Below are 24,165 nucleotides of genomic sequence, written 5' to 3' on the forward strand. Positions count from 1 at the left end.
CTGCAACTAAGAGTTCACATGCCACAACTAAAGATCCTGTGTGCTGCAACTGAGACTCTGTGTAGTCAAATAAATGCATAAAAAAATTAGCATCTGAAGAAAAAAACTGGCAGCATGAATGTATTTTAACAAAACGTATTTAAATCTTTGTAACTGCCTTCCTCACCCAAAATAAACATAGTCAAGAGATTGAAAAAGCACCCAAAATATACTAAACACAGTAGTTTTTAAAAATTCACAAAATAAAAATGTCTTTTTATTCTCCAGTATAAGAATGTAGGTGAGTGTCACACAACCATACTGTAAAAATTATGCTGGAGATATTTAAGAAGGCATTTCCACAGAAAGATCTATTTTACCTTATTTCATCCATAAGTCACTTTTCTAAAGGCTAAACACAACTCTTTTCTTTTTAAACACATTAAAATTTAAGGAATTATTTTGGTGGTAGCTGGCAGAAAATAATTTTTCCTGAATTAACTGTGCTAAATTATATGGTTTAAATATAAAGTTTAAGACTCTGGTCTAATCTGTTACATGATTCTATTTTCTTTTAACTTTCAACTGCTATTGTATATCTCTCTGTTCTAAAGACAACTAAGCTGCCTAGGCTTGCAGAGAATGGATCCTGTTTTCCTATTCTCAATAATTTTCTATGCAGCCTTTTCCCAAGAGAACAAGATTAACAAAACCTACTCTCATCCTGCAAACTAGTGCTAGTCAACTAAGACAAGTATGGTCTTCAGGGTATCAGAGTATGGCTGAGGCTAGTTAAGAGCACAGACTCTAGGTTTAAATTCTAACCCTCACATTTACCACCACTGAAGCCTTTGGGAAGTTACTTTAATCTTTCCATGCCTCAGTTTCTTTGCCTATAAAATGAAATCATAATAATATCCACTCCACAGGTATGAGGATTAAATAAAATGTATATATAACATTCAGAATACTGCCTGGGCACATGTAAGCCCTATTTTAATGTTGGCCATTATTAAGAAGCATTTTTGGTTTGTATTCTTTAAACCCAAATAACAGTTAAGGTTCTACATATTTGAGGATTCATCTCATGGTTTCTAAGTTGTGGATTAGGTCTATTAATAAGCAAACCTACAAGAGAGACAAAAATCATTTACGTGCAGTCTCTGAGATTTCTCACAATCTTATTATATTCAAATAGTACTTGAAAGAAAGTCACTGCTTCCTGGACTGGTATTTTCCTATACACAGGTGGTAGGCTAAAAAAATTGTTCCTCACTTAACATACAAAAACACTTCAGTAGATTGAACTTATCTGAATCTTCTAAGTAGACACTATATGTTCTATGTTTAATACCTGATTTGTCAGAAAGAGAAGATCTGCAACATCAGATAAATGTGACTCCATCACTTTTGATGTTCAAAATTCAAAACAAGTAGAAATAATTTTATAAACATTTCATCGTAATTTTCTTTTACCTAAATTTTCAAGGTCTTTCTTGGTGACAAATTTGTAATCATCATAAACTGTGCTTTCTGGGTTCTCTTCTAATTCCTCTGTCAAGTTGTCCAAGAAGGAGCACCACCTGGGAGCAGGACCCAAAACCTGCCGGGTTGACGAAAAGTTAGCAGGTGTACACCCTCATCATATCAACTAAGAGCCAGTTATTTTACAACCAGTTTCCGTAAATATACTTTTAAAATCCTTGATTCCATCAGAAGTACTGAGAAATAATTGCAAAATGCATCATCAAGTCTGTAATGGAAGAGAATAAACAAAGCAGGAAGAAGCTTAGGCTTACAAGGGAAAAAAAATCTCAGTCTGGGATACAATGATATAAATGAATATTCTTACATGAGAACTATGAAAAATAAATAATAATTCAGGTACTAAGAATAACATCCATCTATATAGTTCCACCACCTCTCTCATTCAAAACATAAATAGAATTTACAAAGGCATACACTTGGCATAGCAGATTTTTTAAGTTTGTCATGCATGACAAACAAAAGTCTAAACAAAAGGAGAATCATCCTTTCTTAAAGAGTTTTCAACTAATGACTTGATAATTACATTCTATCTTGTATGGTACATTTCATTTAATTGATGAAAAAATTAAAATCCTGTGTATAGAATTCTTCAGATTTAACCTAAAACGGGTGGCCAAGATCCACAATTAGTCCCAACGAAAGGCTGAGAAACAAAGGATTAAAGAGGATTTATAACCAAGTAATAAAATATGGATACTTCAATTTGTAACCCAATTACTTCCATAAAATAATGATTGTTTTTCACTTTTTTGCCCTTGATACAAATCTTTCCCACCAGATGCCTCACCCACTGAGGTCAACATTTATCCCAAAGGAAATAACACTCAGCAGGAAAGCCAAGCTCATGGTAGAGGCTTTCAGAAGAGAGAACTCTGGGCTCTTACAAAATGGATCTACCTGCCTGTGTATTCTGTAATCAATTAAACAGGGGGGAAAAAAAACAAAACTCATAGTGGAAATGATTAAATCTAGCTTAAACTTTTTAGAGAAAGGAAGGCAGGAGGAAGAGAGTTAACATCAAAGAAAAATGGCCCCTAATATTCTCTTCAACCATTAAAAAAAAGAAAAAAGCAGATGTTAGATATAGCCATACTAATTTAGTTTTATTATTTTGCCTGATTAGAAAGAGAGTGATCCCACCACTCCTGCCAAAGGCAATGGGGCTCATGAACAAGAAAAACAACTCTTAATGACCATTAAAAAGTACCACTGAGAATTTTCTTACTAGCATAATCTATATAATTCTTAAAAACAGAAGGAAAGGTCTTGATATACTAAGTGGTTTGACTAACCATAAAAGACAAATCTTCAAGAAATGCAAGGCATTAAAAAAAAAAATCAATGTAGACCACTTTAAAGAAACTGTTCTAAAATTAAGCAATTTTAGGACAGTTGCTTGAAGTCAACAAATACTGATATTAATTACTACTAGATATAAAACACTGTGCTAAACCAAAGTCCCCGACCATGGTCTTATCCCCCAAGGAGTTAAAAAACCTAACTGGAGCAGACAGTGTGTATGAGTGTGCACACGCATGCACGTGCACACACACTCAGCTGCTTAAAGCAACGGACTGAGATTGCACTCAGTCCATGTGGAAGACAAGTGAGGGCCAGATGAAACAGGCTGGGCTGGGATAAGTATATCTGAAAGGACTTCCGGATGGAATGAACATGTGAGCAAGCTGGGAAAACTACTGGGGATCTTCTGAGAGTGAGAGTTTAGGCACCGGAGCTACAGAGGAATCTGCTTTCCATCAGTCACAAATCTGCAAAGTGCCGCTCTACCACGTGCTGCTGTATGACCCAGGTCAGCAGTCTCCTCTTTCAGAGAGGAACAAGGTGTATTCACTATTAGCACTTTTCCAGGACGTAAGATCCAAGGTAGGTTCTCACGGGAGGGTCCAAACTTCACCTGTTTTAAGTGCTTAATTTCCAGTACCTAGAACATTGCCTGCCAAGTAGCAGGTCTTAAGTGTTTCATAAATAAATTGATTCATACATAAAACACATATGAATGCATTTAAGATTTCCAAACAAGACTTAAAGGGTCTTGTCTGGCAAAAGTATTTTTTTAAATACACAATAGTTTCACATTTAAACCTTAAATCAGTCATAAACATGGGTTCAAAGACAATGAAAAGATAGTACTCTGTTTACTGACTATTCTTGGGGGAGGAGATGTAGGAGTATCAAAATATCAGACCAGATCTGAACTTACTTTCACGTGGTTCTTTTTTATTATGTTTCTTGATCGTTATCTGGATTCTAATGGAATTGTTTCAGATTGCCTCTCTAGGGACAAGTCTGGCTAGGTAAATAATCTCTGCCATCAAATTCACGACCATCAAATTTTACAGGAGGAAATAGTTCCATCAAAAACAAGAAAGTCTAATGGGCTGATTTTATTAATCACGTTTCCCTACTTCCTACTCAGAGAAAAAAACATCAAAATGATGATAACAAAGTTGAAATTACTGATTTAGCTGGCATTAACTAGAGGTTTTATCCACATAAGAGCTTTCCGCAAAGGTCTACCCCCAATTAATTGCAAAAACAGTGGTCAGCTTAACCAACAAAGAGGGTTTAACCACATCATGCACAGCTCTGATGTATCTGTAATGACCACAGTATTCATTCATGTGTAAAAACTCCTCACCGTCCTTACTCATAAAATGTTAATCCTTCAACTAAGATTTTAAAATAAATCAACTTATTCTTAAAATTCATGCTTCACAACTTGAAGAAAACATCTTTTTTTTTTTTTAACAACAGACGTACTATTACTACTATCTCAAAAGTTTCTAGGTTTTCTGTAGTATCATATTGTTATATTCTCTACTGCAGTCAAAACTGATTATTCTTTGATGATCTACATTTTTATGCACTGTAAGAGTTTTGTTTCAGAAACTTGGTGAAGATTCTTCTATTTTAAACTTCAGCGATCTGTCAATGATCTTCCACTGTTTATTCATAAAGAATTTTCTAAAGTCACAGGTCAGTAAAAGTACAGAATTGGAAACTGACTCAACAAACTGCTATAAAGGATACTGAGGTGTTTCTCGGCAATTTTAATGACAACCAATTTAAACAGAAATACCAGTCCTCCAAAAGAGGAGAGAATCTTTATCGGCCTGCTATGGGACGCCCTTGACTCAAATGCAGCCAAGTATCTGCTTGCTCTAATCCATTTGGGCAGAAGAACCAATTTGAAGGTACATGAAAATACATGCCACGTGCCCAAGATTATCTGTCTGCATGATTACAAGCTACCTGTAAGAGGTTAACCATATACTCCTAGTTTAAAACCGCAAAATCCTCATATATTCTGGAAATGGACAAAAATGATGAAGAGTGGGGAGGAAAGGCAATGAATAATAAAATTCTCAGAGAGTTGACAGAAAACGGTATCCCTTCCCTTCTTCTTCTTTTGAAAAACCACTGTGAAGCACCTAAAGCTGGGCTAAGGCAGAACTAAGCATTGAGGATTACTGGATGGATGGTTTTAATAGATCGAGGGTGATTAACAATTATTGACAATATTAGAGACAAAGAACCAACTGTACTAACTCAATATAGATGACAGTTTTTTCCATTTACTTATAACAACACTGAGAGTATTTCCTACTATTAATCTAAAAGTCACTAACAATATAGAACAGCAATTAAATATGAAATTGTTATCTTGAGTTTTAAACTAATTATCTACAAAACAGTTTAAAAAACTTTAGTTTACTCCATTTAGTAGAACTATATCAGCATACAATAAATAACTTCTTTTTTCACAGTAACTCTGAATCAAAATGGGAAACTAACTGTATGTAAAATACCCAAGTGGTCTAATACATGTATCAGTTAAAGTTTTCCCCTACTAGAATTTTAACCCATATCTAATGTGGACTCTGTTACTCTCACTGTAAGGCAAATATTCTTTATTAGAAACAGCTGGGGCCAAAAAGTATCTGAAACTCACTCAGAACCTTAGGCTTTTCAAAAGGTAACAGAGTATGTATACTGCATTTATATAAAGTCTTCAGTGGTGTCTGGGTCAGTGGTCCATAACTAAACACATTAAAAGTTTTCTGAGGCAAAATCCATACATCTTCATGCTAGTGATCTGGATAAACAGACTAGAAAGACTCTTGCCATTACATGTCAGATTTGAGTCCTAATGAAACATTTCTGATTTTGCCGCCAATGAGTTATAATAAAACAAAACAAAACAAAAAAACAACTAAGAGCTTTTTGGACTTCAGAATGGCAGATCAGAGATGATGGAGTATACTGTACTGTAAATATCATTAACCACTATTAATGATAATTTTTCTAAATGGAAAGCCTGTACCTTCAGAAGGGGAATGGATTTTGCCAACTAAGACGACCAACCCTGCATACATAAACTCAAAGGCAAGCTTCCTTTTCAAACTTTCCCTCCATTATTAGCTGAATGACACCACTAGCACCAGCATGTATTTTCAAATTCTGACAGCTGGGGATTACTAATAACCGATCATAAATAAGCCTAAGACAAGAGAGACAGCTGGGTGAGCCAAGGGAGTGACCATGAATTTGAGCATGTAATTGCATTTGCAACATAATGAGCTGCCTAATTGCATATCCAAGTTTACATGCATTTGTGTGAGTAATTATGAGTCATTTAAAGGTACCTTACTTGTAGTGCTTTGTTCTCTCATTCCTAAAAATCAGATTAGCAAAAGAGCGATTTAATTTTAATATTTAAAAATATTAATTTTAAAAAAGAGAAAAATTATTATCTGCCATGGTTTCAATTCTCATTCCATTTTTGAAAAGTAGGTTTAGCCACTGAGATAAAATGATAATAAAATAAAATAATTGTTGTTTAGTTGCTAAGTCGTGTCCGACTACAACCTGCCAGGCTCCTCTGTCCATGGGATTTCCCAGGCAAGAACACTGGAGTAGGTTGCCATTTCCTTCTCCAGGGCATCTTCCCCACCCAAGGATTGAACCCACGTCTCCTGCATTGGCAGGTAGATTCTTTACCCCTGGGCCACCAGGGAAGCTCGATCATAAAATAAGGCCAGGTGAAAAGGAAAAAGTAAGATCACTTATGCCACCCTACCACCATCAGCCGACAAACACTTTAGTGGCACACTAACTATATATTACCTCCTCTCCCTCCCAAGCCTAGTTAAAATGACAGTAAATCAATATAAAAGATAATAACCCGCAAGGACAAAAAGAACAAAAGAAGAAAATACAGTGGTTAACAGATTTAACACAGTATAAATTACAGAGGTAATAACAAAGAGGAGACTAGATTCTTTCCTTAGAGTCCTTGAGACCCAGCACTCCCAGGCTCCATGTATCTGGGAAGATGGGCCCAAACAGAGGGGAGATGACAGAGTTGATGAGGCCCCTTAAGAAACCAGAGGATCATTCCCTGGACAGAGTGAAGGAAAGCTGCTCCATGTGAGTGGATACCCGGCAGTGGTGACCTGAGCTGTAGGGCTGGAGTTGGCAAACTAACTGGCAGCCTACACAAACTCCTGGAAGGCTAGGAGCCACACTCGTGCTGCTGGGCTTCCATCCCTGCCAGTCGAAACCCCCAACACTCCTGGTGAGAAACTGGTGGATTCTCTATAGAAAACTAAAGATCCCCAAAGAGAGCCTTCCCGATGTCCCTATCTGGGAATTCTCCAATACAGGCACAGACCTCATTTTATTGCACTTTTATGATACTATGTTCTTTAGAAATTGAAGGTATATGACAACCCTGCATTGTCAGATGACAAGCTGTTGATCCCTGGGATCAAGAAGATCCCCTGGAGAAGGAAAGGGCAACCCACTCCATTTTTCTTGCCTGGGAAATCACATGAACAAGAAGCCTGGCAAGGCTACAGTCCGTGGGGGTCACAAAGAGTCAGACACGACTTAGCAACTAAGTACGAGTGTACGTGCTCAGTTGCTTTCTTGGCATCTCATGGACTGTAGCCTCGCCAGGCTCCTCTATCCACGGGATTTCCTGGGCAATAAAATTGGAGTGGGTTGCCATTTCCTTCTCAAGGGGATTCTTCCTGACCCTGGGATCAAACCCTATCTCTGGCATTGGCAGGTGGATTCTTTACCACTGAGCCACCAGGAAAGCCCCCCTCTTTTTCAGCAATAAAATATTTTAAAATTAAGATAAGTACATTTTTTAGACGTAATGCTCTTGCACACAATATAGTATAATGTAAACATATCTTTTATATGCACTGAAAACTAAATGCATATATCCACTGGAAATCTACTGACTTTGAGCTTGGTGATATTCAGAACATGCAAGCTTAGTGAACACCAAATAGTCCAGCTAAATTGAGGAAAAGGGCTTAAAAGAATTACTCTCAAGTGAACCACGGCCAATTCAAGAGAGCAAAAATCTTATTCAAACCATGACATTCCTTCATAAACCAAATATCTTCAAGTTCTCTTTTAAGTATTCAAAGCTGTACTATATTTAACCTAAGTATTTCTAATTTGAGTTAGAATGAAAAACTGTTCATTTTTGCTTTTTCCAAATATTGTAAACAGTCATTAAATAGTATGAAAAAGTCCTCAGCTTCCATCTCCCTTCAATGCTCAAGAAAAAAGGAAGAATCTTCACATGGTCCCTCTTTTTCAAAGTCCATTGTTAAATGGGACGAACGTGCTCTTGTAGGGTCTCCTCTCCATTCTGTATGTGCTGCCCTCTTCATTCTACCCTAGACAGCCAGACTGTGGCTCTGCAGCAAATATCACTGGATGTTTATCAAGTTACACTTGAAATTCCACGCAGTTTCCTCAAGTTCACATCCAGAGTCTACAGCTCCAAAGACTCCAAGCAATGTTAAAATCCTCTGCTTCCAGTCTTTTCCGGTCCCAATTTCCTAACTATGCTAAAAATGCATAACCTTGACGGCTATGTCTGCACATAAGAATACACGCAACAGCCCCATGGGTGCTAAAGGCACTTGGCCAATTTAATCATTTGAGAATGTATTTATCTTTTTGATCACACACCTGGTAACACCCACTCTCCAAGATCTTGTTTTGTCATTTTATTCCTGCCAGGAGTTACACAGATGGTTTTAGTGTGCTATCCTGGTTACCACATCAGCAGTTTCCTGGTTCTATCCTACTTCCTTACAGGCAAAGGAATTTATTAAAAATTTTTCAGCATATTCTGATGCCTTCTAATTCTAAAGTCCATGTAAAATCTAAAGGTATCCTGAAGAAACTTGGCAGAGACATAGAAAGAGTAAAATGTTTTAAAATTAAGGTTACACTCCTCAACACTGATTTTTTTTTTTTTTTTTGGAGGGGGAGTCCAAAAAATATTTTGCCCCAACATTTAGCAGTTAATATGTATCTACAAGGTGCAATGTGGAACTAGGAAATCCTGAAGAATGTACTTTAAATTCAAGCAAAAGAAGATTTTCCATATATTCCCAAAGAAAGCCAAAGTAGAGCATTATATTGACAGAGCAAAAGAGGGTAGAAGAACCCAAGTTCAATTCATAATTGAATAAAATGTAACAAACCATAATGCACTTAAGTAACTTTCTACAACCCAGGTGGAAAGTCTATTTCAGATTTTACATATGCGTGTTCCCCACTATGATGACAGACCGGATTCCTACAGATGACAATATAACGGCCCTACTAGGATATATGGTATGTGTGTGTATGTACAAGGTTGTGGAAGGATGTAGTATGTATATTGTATTAATCTTTTTTTTAGTGAAGTCTTAGGATAGATTTCAAAAACTTGACATAAATCTTACCATTTTCAAAAAGAGAAGCGCTTTACAAGGAAAAGCATACACATAATGACATCTTCAAACTCAGAATGAAAGGAAAGCTATGTCGTTTGGTGGGGGGAGTGATGAAAGGGAAAAGATCACCCCCTGTAGCAGAACCAAAAACTGGACTCCAAAAATCGGACTCCATGGCAACCAAGGCAAAAAGTGATGTATAATAAGGTAGAGGGACATTATTTACTTGATAAAAGAAGCATACTGAGATGTCTGGAAAGAGAAGCTCTCTTTTAGAACTAAACTTGAGAAGCATTTCATAGATCTCTCTCTAAGGAACTCTAACTGGACAGTATTTCTTTAAAACAGGTTTACAAAAGAAACTTCATATGACTGTTAAACATCAAAGAAGCATTAAACTATAATTTATGAAGGTCCAAGTAACATGATCCAAGCAAACAGCTTGATGACCTGACTTGACTCTGTGTTGTCCAACACAGGAGTCACTAGCTACATGTGGCTGCTTAGACTTAACTAAGATGGAATAAAATGTAAAATTCAGTTCCTTAGGCACACTGAGCACATTTTAAATGCTCAATAATCACACATGGCTATTTGCTGCCATGTTGGACAGAGCAGATCTTGGAACATCTCCATCAGAGAAAGTTTTTCTGAACAGCACTGGTTTAGAGAACTCAAAGAAATGAGTGGTGAATACCCATTAATAGGAAACTAGGCAAATAAATTATGACATGCTTATATAACGAAATATTGTGGAATCATTAGAAAGAATGGGTTTACTTTATATTTATCTGATCTGATCAGAATAATATTGATATACCATTACATGACAAAAATCTCTCTCAGAACAGTATGCACCATGAGATCCCGATTCTGCAAAATCACAGCTGGTGTGCGGGCAGGGCTTGCAGGGCAGGCCTGGAGGGAAAGACAATATGCTCCGTCTTGTTAACAACAGTGGTGGGAATGGCAGTTACAAAGGACTACTTCGGTTTATACGTTTGACTTTTTTCTTAATAGAGCATTTTTCCTAAAGTAAAACAACGTTCCCAAAAGGAGAGAGGCACACATACAGATGGAGTTACCAACTGATCAACAAGCCACACAACATCAAACTGAAACATCAATTGTTTCAGATGATCTTTACGAAGAAGCAGGGGTCCAGCCTATAATTCAGGGTTGAGGCCCTTAGTGAACTTAGTGTATTTGTGATATTGACTGAGAAGAGACCTTTATGAGAGACAAAAGCTCTTTTTTTCTCTCCAGGAAATTCAAGAACTTAACTCACTCACAACTTTCATTGTGAGAAACGACCCCAGAAATGCAGATGGATACCACTCTAATGGCAGAAAACAAAGTGGTACTAAAAAGAGCCTTCTTGATGTAGGTGAAAGGAGAGAGTGAAAAAGCTGGGTTAAAACTCAATATTCAAAAAAATAAGATCATGGCATCTGGTCCCATCACTTCATGGCTAACAGATGGGGAAACAATGGAAACAGTGACAATTTTTATTTTCTTGGACTCAAATTACCGTGGACAGTGACAGCAGCCATGAAATTAAAAGACACTTGCTCCTTGGAAGGAAAGCTATGACAAGCCTAGCCAGTGTATTAAAAAGCAGAGGTATCACTTTGCTGACAAAGATCTGTACAATCAAAGCTATGGTTTTTCTAGTAGTCATGTACGGATGTTGTCGGACCATTAAGAAGGCTGAGTGCCATAGAATTGATGTTTTCGAATTGTGGTGCTGGAGAAGACTCTTGACAGTCCCTTGAACTGCAAGAAGATCCAACCAGTCAATCCTAAAGCTATGGTTTTTCCAGTAGCCATGAACAGATGTGAGAGTTAGACCATAAAGAAGGCTCAGTGTCTAAGAATTGATGCTTTTGAACTGCGGTGCTGGGGAAGACTCTTGAGAGTCCCTTGGACTGCAAGGACATCAAACCAGTCAGTCCTAAAGGAAATCAACCCTGAATACTCATTGGAAAGACTGATGCTGATGCTGAAGCTCCAATACTTTGGCCACCTGATGCAAAGAACTAACTCATTGGAAAAGACTCTGATGCTGGGAAAGATTGAGGGCAGGAGAAGAAGGGGGCGACAGAGGATGAGATGGCTGGATGGCATCACCGACGCAATGGACATGAGTCTGAGCAACCTGCAGGTGACAGTGAAAGAGAGGGAAGCCTAGCGTGCTGCAGTTCATAAGGTCGCAAAAAGTCAGACATGACTTAGCCACTGAACAACGACCTAATGATCACCAAGCCCTAAGGATGTATTACCTCCTTATTGTCTCTTCTGTGTCTTCCTTCACCACGCATTGCCAGTATCTCAGAGGGAGCTCACAGAACTTTTCCTGATCAATTACAATCCTAACTCCTGCTTCCCTGGTGGCTCAGACGGTCAAGAATCTGCTTGCAATGCAGGAGACCCGGGTTCGATCCCCGGGTCAGGAAGATCCCCTGGAGGGCTGCAGTCCGTGGGGTCGAAAAGAGTTGGACAGGACTGAGCAACTAACAGGCATAACCCCTGCTTCAAAGTCCCCCCTTCCTACAGGCAGAATAATCTTATCCCCATATCTGATCTCACACCCCTGAATAAAACCCATCAAAAGCATGCCACACCACTTTAAACTAAAACCAAAAACACTGTACAAAGGTTTAGATATAGGCCTTTTTATCTCTCCAGTTTTACTTATCTCTTGCCCCTCCCTACCCCTGGAAAACCTAAGCTCCTTCCCAGTGCACTGAACAGATCTGAGGCTCAAATTTCAATCCCTGTGTGCAGAAAGCTCTCTCTTTCTTTCTACCCCATTCACTGGTTAATTCCTACACATCCTTCAAGATTCAGTACAGGGACTTCCCTGGTGGTCCAGTGGTTAAGAATCTGCTGTGCAATGCAGGGAAGTCATGGGATCTTGGCTCCCCAACCAAGGAATGAACCTGGGCCCTTGGCAGTGAAAGCATGGAGTCCTAACCACTGGACCACCAAGAATTCCCTCCATTTAGTAATTGTGGCCACATGATGCGAAGGGCCTACTCACTGGAAAAGACCCTGATGCTGGGAAAGACTGAAGCAGGAGAAGAGGGTGGCAGAGGATGAGATGATTGGATGGCATCACTGATTCATGCACATGAGTTTGAGCAAACTCCAGAAGATAGTGAAAGACAGGGAAGCCTGGCATGTTGCAGCCCATGGGGTCGCAAAGACACGACTGAGTGACTGAACAGCAACAACAACAATTTTCAAAACTACCTTCTAGAGCAATTTAAACTGCTAATAACACAAGTCAATCCCACAATCACCACCCAAAAGGGCATGGGGGAAAAGCAGATGACACTGAAGCAAGGAGATGGATAGATGGAGGCTCATTATATCCATCTTTACTCTTATGCATATTTGAAACATATACATAATAAAATTTTTTAAATGAAGTGTCAAATACTCATTCCTTCAAATCAGCACATGTTCAGTGAGAGCCCACGAAGTACCAGACACGGTTCTAGTCACCAGGGATACAGCAGAAAGTAAAACACACAGAAGTCATGCCCTGAGCGTGCTGACATCTGGGCACATGTGCACTGGAAGACAGACTTGCCTGGACTGTGAGAGGACACCAAACCCAAGTAAAAGGAAGTCCAAGTCTTAGAACTTTCTTCTTGTTTTCTGTATTAGCCTGGCCTTTTAAAAGAATGTAGCCCAAATTTCTTACCTGTTTGTATAACTTGTCTTCTATTTTTAAGGTTAAAAAAGAAAAAACAAAACACAACAACTCCACAGTAGGTAATAGGCGTATCTGTCAAAGAAAGTGCCAGAGGATTCAGACTATCAGGCAAACTCAGAAACTCAAAACCAACCCCTGGCTGTAAGCACTACCTTCTACCACCACCGTCTAGGTGACCATACCAACAGGCCCCTGGAGTACCAGAGTGATTCCCATCTCTCTTTTGCCCGAAACAAGAATGGTAAAGAGATGAACCTGGTGAGCACCAAGACGGAAGGAATCACCAGAGCTGGAAAGGCATGATCTTTGGTCAATATTTGATTCAAAACTAAACCAGCATCTGAATAGGAAGCTTTCAAGCAAACAGGCATGCCAGATGTGCAACCGTTTTAGCAAAAACAAGTATCATCTAAAAACATATTAACAGAATAAAGTTAATGTCATACATGCGTCAAATATTTCCATATGGAAATTATGTTCATTTTTGCCTCACCGGAACTGAAATTAACTTTTGAAAATGTGACAGGATGTTCAGAAAATTACTTCCTGAGTGTTACACATTAATACTCTCTGTGTGTCTGCTATTCTGGTGACCCAATAAAATGTGATGGGAAATGGAGAGGATTTCCTTTGTTGAGAAAAATGCCAAAGATACTGTTACTGCCTGAAAGTGTTTAGATTAAAATAGGAAGTCCACATTTCCCCCTTGTAAAGACACAAACAACTTGTTTGTATTAGAACAGAATGCTTTATTAGCCACCTGACACTCATGCCTTACTTCCCATTTCACAATTTTGAACATATAACTCAAAGATTACAAATAGAACACAACACCTTATAAAGCAATTTCATGCATAAGAGAAAATTCAATTACAAGAGATGTGCTGTGAGGTTGGGTAAGTTAGAAAAGAAGCTCACTCTGCTTTTCATCCCTCTCTTTTTCTGTTAATTAGAAAAAGTAATGAAAATACACGGAGCTTGGAATTAACTGCCACTAACCTGCTGTTCTTATAAGTGCCTCACTTATTTTTCTCCTTAAAGTTAGGTCTATCACCTTCCATAAGATGTCTTATCCCCGCAGATCTTTCCTATGGGCTTGGCTTTATCTTTTAAATGCTTTTCTTAGAGAACAAAATTAAATGTATGTTCCATCTACATTATCATGAATCAAGACATCTAAAAAATACCCATCTCTGAACTCAGAGTTGAACTCAATTTAAAACGCATCAGGTTTTTCATTCACATTTGTCTTCTCTTTCCTTTTCCACTGCCTCATGTATTCGGATAGCTCTTCCCACACACTCAGTAATGAAGTTTCTTCCTTCATCTAATGTGCCATCATTTTCTTTACCTCCCATGGGGTGCCTTTCTTTTATGAACTTATTCTTTTCCTAAATCCTATAAACATGCCTTCTCTAGATGGTGCCTGATAACATAATTCCTGAACTCTTTTTCTGAGCTTTCTCTAATCCTCTATCTGTGAAATATTTCTCAATGAACAAGCATATTAACAACCTCAAGAACACCCCTTCACTGTATCTCTTGTCCTTCCCCAGCCCCACTCACATGTGGAATCACTGCCAACATCCTGCTTAATTTATTCCTTTGAGTTAGAGCTAAACAAAACCCCCGACCCCTTTTTCACAGATACCATTGCAAAGCCCTATCTCACTCATTCTGAACTTGCTAACTATATTTAAAATTTCTTTCCTTTCTTCTACTCTGACCACTGTATTTAATACTTCTGAGCTGTAATTTCACTGGTTTAACTTCTTACATAGAGACCAGGTTCTAAAGTCAAGCAGCTAAGATTAACAAGATGGTGCGAAAGAATCTGCCTGCCAATGGAGAAGACCCAAGAGACTCAGCTTTGATCCCTGGGTCAGAAGATTCCCTGGAGGAGGAAACGGCAACCTACTCTAGACTTCTTGACTGGCGGGCTACAGTCCACAGGATCGCAAAGAGTTGGACACAAATGAGCAGAACACAGAACAGCAGCAATTAAAGTCAAACCTGAAAATCCTTCGGGTTGCCCTTCAGTAAGTCTAAAAAAGCACATGTGCCTCGGGTGTTGACCAGCATCAGATACAGTGGGCAACCTGCAGCCAGGGGCCTTGTCACCGAAAACTCTTATCTTAAATTACCAGAACCATCCTCAGTATGGCAATGCTATAAGAGATATTGGGAACAAATATCTTTTGAAGAAAACACTCAAGCAGTCCCTTTCAAATCACATGCCTCATCTCAACCATATAATAAGTGATCTCTACGAGTTTATAATAACATAGAAAAACAGGAAGTGAGAAAAAAGCAAGATATTAGATTATTATCAATTTAAAACAATGGAAAAAATAAGAGCAAAATGTTAAAATGTGTTTGCCCTTCCCTGACAGCTCAGTTGGCAAAGAATCCACCTGCAATGCAGGAGACCCCAGTTTGATTCCTGGGTCGGGAAGATCCACTGGAGAAGGGATAGGCTTGGGCTTCCCTTGCGGCTCAGCTGGTAAAGAATCCGCCTGCAATGTGGGAGACCTGGGTTCAATCCCTGGGTTGGGAAGACCCCCTGGAGAAGGGAAAGGCTACCCACTCCAGTATTCTGGCCTGGAGAATTCCAGGGACTGTATAATCATGGGGTCGCAAAGAGCTGGACACAACTGAGCGACTTTCACTTTCACTTTGGTTAATGGAATTGTGAGTTTTCTACTTGTCTTTATTGGCCATTTTCTATAGTGTGCTTTTGATAATAGAATGTGGGAAACGGACTTCAGTTTTAAAACTCAGATTTTTAATTTAAGCAACCAAATTTTATCACTGCTTTGTTTCAATAACAGCAAAACCAAAGGCATTCAGTAGTGCTCTCTCCACCTCTAGTTTACATGACTTGTAACAGACTGAACAGTATCAAATCATATTTTTCACATCATTTTCTTCACTCACACCTGTGATTTTGTCACAACCTTTTCAGTATATATTTATTTTGTTCAATATCACATTCTTCCTAGCTACATAAAAGCCCACATTCATATAATGCTAAATATAAAATATACTCTTTGCCACTGGACCCATCAAATTTTACTCAATGCAAAAACGTACAACAGCAATAATCAGCTGAACGTCTGTCAGGCAGCAAGCACCATGATAAATGACTAAGTGTCTACTGCACACAGCTGTCTCACAAAATCATTCTTCCTTTGTAGCTCAAGAAACAGAGGCTCAGTCAGGATAAGTAACTTGTTCGAGGTCACCAAATTCGTGTAAGTGGCAATCCAGAAATTCAAACTCAGGTCAGATGAATTTTAAAATTCCTTCCATAACCAACAGGGAATGACGAAATGCCTTCACAATCCAGCTCTGGAACTAGCTTGTCATTTGACCTTGAACAAATGACTCGGTTTCTCAGCTATCAATTAAGGGGCTGGACTAGATGACCCCAAAGCTCCTGACCTGCTCTAGTGTTCTGTGCTTCAAAAGCTTCCCCTGTTCCTTTGCAGCCTGTGGAGAAACCATTTATTGTGGAAAACATTTCAGCATTTATCTGTCCAGTTCATGCTCTGTCTTGTATGTCCTCTGATGCTAGAAAGTTCCCCAGATACATCTGGTACTGCCTCCTTAAACCAAGAAAATATGCTGCAATTGGCACTAGAAAATAGGAATTTCTCAATTAAAAAAAAAAAAAGAATAGGAATTTCTAACAAAACTACTTCTATCTCTACACTATCTCTACAACTATCTCAAAACTACACTATCTCTAATATCTCTCTGCTTAAATGAGCATCTGAGAGGAAAATGTCATCCGTCACTTCTAGGATTCCATGTGAACATTAACATATTCAGGGCCATTTCAGCGTATACTAGTGGGTCAAAGAGATCTCACATCTGGGGAATCTCTGACATCAGATTAGTAAACATAAGAGCCGTCAGTCTTGGCTTTGAATCGTACTGGATCAATGGTCCATACTAGAAGCCAAATCTTAGAAAGCAGCAGGCACGGCACTTCCAGCAGCTCCAGCCAAAAGCACAGGAAGAAAAATGATGCATTTCCAATCATTATAATGCATAAGCCCATTCTATCCTAGATGGATCACAATAAACTGTGGAAAATTCTTCAAGAGATGGGAATACCAGACCACCTGATCTGCCTCTTGAGAAATCTGTATGCAGGTCAGGAAGCAACAGTTAGAACTGGACATGGAACAACAGACTGGTTCCAATTAGGAAAAGGAGTTTGTCAAGGCTGTATATTGTCACCCTGTTTATTTAACCTATATGCAGAGTACATCATGAGAAACGCTGGACTGGAAGAAACACAAGCTGGAATTAAGATTGCCGGGAGAAATCTCAATAACCTCAGATATGCAGATGACACCACCCTTATGGCAGAAAGTGAAGAGGAACTCAAAAGCCTCTTGATGAAAGTGAGAGGGGAAAGTGAAAAAGTTGGCTTAAAGCTCAACATTCAGAAAACGAAGATCATGGCATTCGGTCCCATCACTTCATGGGAAATAGATGGGGAAACAATGGAAACAGTGTCAGACTTTCTTTTTCTGGGCTCCAAAATCACTGCAGATGGTGACTGCAGCCATGAAATTAAAAGACGCTTACTCCTTGGAAGGAAAGTGATGACCAACCTAGATAGCATATTAAAAAGCAGAGACATTACTTTGCCAACAAAGGTTCGTCTAGTCAAGGCTATGGTTTTTCCTGTGGTCATGTATGGATGTGAGAGTTGGACTGTGAAGAAGGCTGAGTGCCGAAGAATTGATGCTTTTGAACTGTGGTGTTGGAGAAGACTCTTGAGAGTCCCTTGGACTGCAAGGAGATCCAACCAGTCCATTCTGAAGGAGATCAGCCCTGGGATTTCTTTGGAGGGAATGATGCTGAAGCCGAAATTCCAGTACTTTGGCCACCTCACGCGAAGAGTTGACTCACTGGAAAAGACTCTGATGCTGGGAGGGATTGGGGGCAGGAGGAGAAGGGGACGACAGAGGATGAGATGGCTGGATGGCATCACTGACTCAATGGACGTGAGTCTCAGTGAACTCCAGGAGTTGGTGATGGACAGGGAGGCCTGGCGTGCTGTGATTCATGGGGTCGCAAAGAGTCGGACACGACTGAGCGACTGATCTGATCTGATCCTAGATGCAAAGCCAAAGTTCCCCCACACATTTCAAAAGAGGTACAACAGAAGCTCAATGTCCTTACTTTCATATTCTCCTTCTATATTTTTTTAGGAAAGAATTTATCTCACAACAGCACCAGTCATACATCTTTTGGATGAGGCATTTCTTTTAGAAATCTGTCAGCCTTCACAAACATAATGATTGAAAGTGAAAGTGAAGTCGCTCAGTCATGTCCGACTCTTTGCAACCCCATGGACTGTAGCCTACCAGGTTCCTCAATCCATTGGATTTTCCAGGCAAGAGTGGGTTGCCATTTCCTTCTCCAGGAGATCTTTGCGGCCCAGGGATTGAATCCAGATCTCCTGCACTGAGGGCAGACGCTTTATCATCTGAGCCACCAGGGAAGTTCAGAAATGCATAAGGACTGCATGACCCCAAGATTCTGTGATCGTTCTGATTAGAACATACTGTCAGAGCAAAGGAACTGATCCTTATCCTATTGTATAAAAATTACAGTCTAGCACTTATGAGTCATGTTCTTAACTTTTTAACTTCACTAATGGTAGCAGAAAAAGGCAGATGCTAAATTCAAATGTGGTATAAGAAGAGCTAAAAATCACTGCAAACCAGCCACTGTAAAACATATGACCATTATCTAAGATTCTTCAAATTACAGTTATCTGATTATCTCATATATGTTTTATTAATTTTTCAGCACATATTAATCGAATGCCTACAGCATAAAAGGCACTGCTTTTGGTGGTAGGAATATAACTGGGAAAAAAAGAAACAATATCCCTGTGTCCATGTTTTTTATATCATAATAAAGAAAAATACACATTCATTACATATTTATTCATGTTTTTATTTATATAAATATATAAATAAGTAAGTAAATATAAGGAAGATTTTGTGCTTCAATGGAAAGTTATGTATAATCAAGAGTAGGGGGTCCACAAACTTTTTCTTAAAGATTTCGGGGCTTGCAGACCACGGGGTCTTTCTATCATAATTACTCAACTTTACCTCTTTGGTCAGAAAACTGCTGTAGACAACACATAATAAATGAATGGCTGCACTGTTCCAAGGCAGTAGGCCTTTAGTTAGGGGTTTAGTTTGCCAAACTCCTGGTCTAAGAGCATGCCTTTCAAGATTACCTGATTCTGATTCCATGGGATACATTTTACAACTGTGTGAACTGTAAGTAACTGACAGCAATGCAAGATGAATTGCTAACAGTCATGCGAAAGAATTCTGTCATGGACAGATAACCCTCCATACCTTCGGAAAAGCCAATCTATTCATCTGTACATTCCCAACTCAGCATCACCTTATTCCACGTAAATCTGTGCTATTTTAGACTTCACCTTTGATGACACATGCCTGGTTCCTTAAAGTTAAATGAAATTTTTAACACGTTTTTTTGAGATCTATGTGAAAGTCATGACTTTCCTTTTTTCTGAAAATTATTCTTCAACAGTTTTTGCCATCTCGACATAAGACACACAATGGACTCACCTGAAAGTGTCAGAGAGACTTTAGCACCAAGAAGAACAGCCAAGCACAGCTTGTTCCCTTGGCACCAGATGAATCCAAAGGAGAGCTGCACGGACTCTCTGTTTCTAACTTTAATTTTCCTCTCTACTAATTCTGTGTTTGGGATTAGTTTACGACCTGTAAGTTATTCCCTGATGCTGGCAGCGATGATGAGGGATTTGGTCTTTTGCTCTAACCACTTGTCGATCTCTGTAAACGGATAAACGTTTTCAGAGACCTGTTCTCTGATGGTTAGAGAAAACGGAGTTTCCTGTGTTTTAAACTTTTCCATTTTGTAGGGCATTCTAAGTTAATGACAGGAGCTAAGATGTTATTGAGCAAAATGACAAGCCCTTGGAAGCTGTCAAGGAGAAGACTGATAGACGCTGACTGGTTGCTTTTATATTTTATCATCACTATTCTTGGCCACGTTAGGCTGCATACGGAATTCACTGACCAGGTGTGGAACCCCCTGCAGTGGAAGCATGGAGTCTTCACCACTAAACCACCAGGGAAGTCCTATTTTTATATTTTAAATTAACCTGGCTGTTGTATGAAAAACAGAATGCAAGAGAGACAAAGGGAAAGAGGAAGGACCCGGTAAGAGGCCATTAAGGTAACCCAGATGCGTGGCAGAAGCAGAAGTACTGAAAAATGGCTGGATTTGAACCAATACTGGAAAAAGAGTTGATGTGAGGTTTAGATGGACTGGACAAGGACACACGAAGAGGACAGGCGAGGAAACACAGCTGTGCCTGTGCTCTGGGCCAAGGAACTGAGTAAGCAACGAAGTGAGAAGAGGGGAGGGTGGGGAGCTGGGACCAGGAATTCTGCTGTGGACACATAACTAGAGGGCACCAACGAGACGTCTAGTGGAAAGGTCTCCACCTCCATGGCCCAGCAGACTGGTGGGTATGTGACTCTGCAGCTCCGAGGGAAGGAAAGGCTGGAGACAGAAGTTTGGAAGTCCGTAGCACACAGGTGTCCCTGTGGAGCCTGGGGGACAGGTGAGCTCCCTGAGGGGAGAACAAAGAGACAAGGACTAAGCCCCAGCACCAAAGGGAGAGCGCCGAGGCTCAATCACTGGGCCCGAGAGCAGGAAAAGCCACGAAAGCAGACTGACTGGAAGGGCTACCTGGGCGACAGGACGACAACCAGGAGAATGTGGCCTCCAGAAGCCAGCATGGCCTGGCCGAGAGGGCTGAACGCCACCTAAGTGATCTGCAGATGAGATCTACTTTATGGGAGAAAGCACGTCTGCCTGCACAATGGACTCTGCACGAAAAGCAGAACCTTCTGTCGGCCAAAGTTCTCTCTGCCGCCTGCCTCGTTTCCAGAGACTGTGGGAGAGAGACCAGTCTTTCACCATCTTGCCCCCAGAAGTGTGCTGCAATCATAAGACAAAATAAAAGACCAAGTCCCTAGCCCCAAACTTTAAAACGAGGAAGAGAGTATCTATATAAAAAGGAGACACTAAATACTCTGTAAGGTACTGTCAAATCTAATGCTAAACTAAAATAATGTATTTGCCAAACGGACAGCTCATAAAAACGTTACCATCTTAAGAGGTGAAGGTAAGGAGTAACTGCAAGGAAGCACTATGTAACTATGTCCTTCAGCCTTCTGGAAAATCATGCCAAAACATCCCAAGCAGTAATGCCTTCCCTGGTGGCTCAGTGGGTGAAGAATCCTCCTGCAACGCAGGAGACACAGGAGATGCGGGTTCAATCCCTGGGTCAGGAAGATCCATCCCCTGGAGAAAGAAATGGTGATCCACTCCAGTTTTCCGGCCTGGAGAATCCCCATGACAGAGGAGTCTGGCGGGCTATACAGTCCATGGGGTCACACAGAGTTGGACACGACTGAGTGACCGAGCACTCCCATCCCAAGCAGCAATGAGGTGTGCTTGTGTGTTACACCTAAGTGAAACAAGTGTCCTTGAGATTTTATGCTTCTTAATACACAGTCATCTCTCTTTTCAAAGAGTTCTGTACATTTCATGCATTATGCTGAGTAAGTTCCAGTGTTATTTCTTAAAAAAAACCAGGAGCGCTGGTGTGAGTAAGTATAACTCTGTGTTCAACTCTGCCCTACATGCAGGTACTCTGGTTCCAGGAGTACTTTCCAAATTTAAAAAACTTACGTGTTTAAAAAAAAAATCATACATCCTCAATCAATTGACTTTTAGTCTTCTAATTCAAATAGCTTCCTAATAAACAAGTAATTATTTTCTCAAGTTTATGCATTCGTGTGTGTGTGTACACGCACTAAGTTGCTTCAGTCAGGTCCAACTCTTTTTGACCCCATGGACTGTAGCCCTCCAGGCATTTCTGTCCACGGGATTCTCCAGGCAAGAATACTGGAGTGGGTTGCCATGCCTTCCTCCAAGGGATCTCCCAGACCCAGGGATAAAACCTGTGTCTCTTACATCTCCTACACTGACTGGCAGGTGAGTCCTTTATCACTAGCGCCATCTGGGAAGCCCTTATGCATCCATACACATTATCAAGCATGCCAGGCATCACGTGTCCGTCATGTGTGGTCTCGGAGCTCACTGACCCATGGGGCCTTGGAGCCCAGAAGCATTTCCAACAGGAACAGTACTCGGCACCCTGGCAGGTTTGGGCTGGGTGCCACAGGACTTGGATTCCCTCTGGAGCCCGTGCAGTTGCCAAAGGTGTTAATTAGGAAGAACTAACCTACGATTAAATTATATATCAGAGGAACCCAAACTTGAAAAACTGTTTCTGGCATTAGTCCTGAAAGCTTCAGCTGAATTAGGCCCTGGAATTTAAAAAGCAAACAAACAAAAGAACAGATCCTGGTCTCTCAGAGACAGAAAAAGAGAACACTGAGAAAATGGGGAAAGAGCTGGAGAAAACCCATTTGGTCATAAAAGACTAGCTAGCTATTGGGATAAGTAAGTGGCAGAGACCATATAAATCAGGAAGTGCATTTACTCTAAAAAGATTTCAAGTACTCAAGAAAGATGGTATAAAGTACACAGGCAAAAATTAACAAGCTGAAAGAACATTAAGCTGTCTTCATTTTCAGCACAGCCTCAAAGCGGGGGGAAGGGTTTTCGTAACTGGTTTATAAGACGTTAATACAAATCGTTGTCCAAACTGCCTATATTTGGCATGAATTGCATATTCAACACACACTTCTCTGGTTCTATAGGCCTCAAATAAATCTCTGTGAAAAATGTCAGCCTGGTGAGTTTGATAAAAATCTTAGCAAAGACGGCAGGCTTTCAGACCCCTGGGCTCTTTTGCTCTGAAGGAGTGTCACGGAGAACAGGTTCCAAGTAAAGACAAGTGGCACCATAAATCCTCACGGTGTACGAGGCAGCAGGGCAGAAAGATAGGTTAGGGAGGAACACTTAGGTACAAGCTGCCACACAATGCTCAGCTGAGCAAGAACAACTCTGCACTGACCGTCCCCATAAGCTCAGCCACTTGGGAGCAGTCTCTGCGTGGCTTTTTGACTTTGCTTGGTTACATCTGAGCTACAGAGTTGAAACTAAGAAGATCTTCTAAGATAAGCTAACACTGATCAAAAAAGCTGCTTCTCACCACCTGGCCAGCAACGGGTCCCCTCTTGTGTGAAGCTCCCAGTGCTTGGAACAAAAAAAAACCCAGCCTGAGAAATGGATCCAGACAAACAGAAGTGAGCGGGGGTCTCCTCCAGTTCTATCATCCCCTTTCTCCTCCTGGTTCAAGCAGTCACCTCTGTGCCCACACATTCACCAGGGAGAAAGCGGCTGTCGCGTGTGGTCCTTTCCTCTCCCTTCCCCCCCACGTCCAGGCAACAGCCAAGCCTATCTTACAACTGTTGTCAATTGTCCCAGTTCTCTCCACTGCCACCATCTTTGCACAAGCTGGTGAAATGGCCTTCCTGCAAAAACAGAACCGCCCCACCCCGCTCCACACCGAGGGATGCCCAGCCGGAGGCTCCTCATCAGCTGAGCAGACTCCCGATCCGGCCTCCACGCCCTGCTCAGTGCTCGTTTGCCCTCCCACTGGTGGATTCTATACACTTCTTACACGAAGAAGGGCTCTTCGACATGAGACATCAAGAACTTGTAGGCAGATGCTGAAGATCAAACTGCAGAACACCCTCCTGAGAGGAAGACAGAGTGAGACCTCTCCCAAGAGAAGTTCAGAGGGGGGCAAGCTGATTTAGTCGGCCTCTCCTGACATGCCCAGATGGGCTGACGCTGTGAGAAAACTCAGTGCTGGACTGAGGGAAGGCTCTTCTTGTGACAGACACAAGTCTTTATCGGCGGATGCTTCTGGACACGCTGCCTGGCTATTCAAGGAGGATAACCCCCTGGAATCACTGCCTGCCAGATCAGACTTCTCTGAAACTACCCTAGAACCTCCGAAGCCCCAATTTCTAAAGGGGAGGTCTGGCAAAGGTAACACAGGGACCATGTCTCTCCTGCAGATCACCACAGCCTGTTCTTGCTGCTTCTGGGTTA

At 40.5% G+C, this 24,165-nt stretch overlaps 1 protein-coding gene across 2 annotated transcripts in view; it reads right to left on the reverse strand.

The window, feature by feature from the left end:
- Positions 1 to 24,165, reverse strand: part of NOL10 (nucleolar protein 10) — an 89,959-nt gene that overhangs the window by 33,878 nt on the left and 31,916 nt on the right. For both annotated transcript variants that reach the window (XM_070379103.1, XM_070379104.1), the window contains one exon: positions 1,456 to 1,582. In XM_070379103.1, the coding sequence (XP_070235204.1) occupies positions 1,456 to 1,582 (127 nt within the window). The remainder of the gene's footprint in view (positions 1 to 1,455; positions 1,583 to 24,165) is intronic.

The sequence above is a fragment of the Bos mutus genome, chromosome 11 (assembly GCF_027580195.1).
Source record: "Bos mutus isolate GX-2022 chromosome 11, NWIPB_WYAK_1.1, whole genome shotgun sequence".
Taxonomy (NCBI): Eukaryota; Metazoa; Chordata; class Mammalia; order Artiodactyla; family Bovidae; genus Bos; species Bos mutus.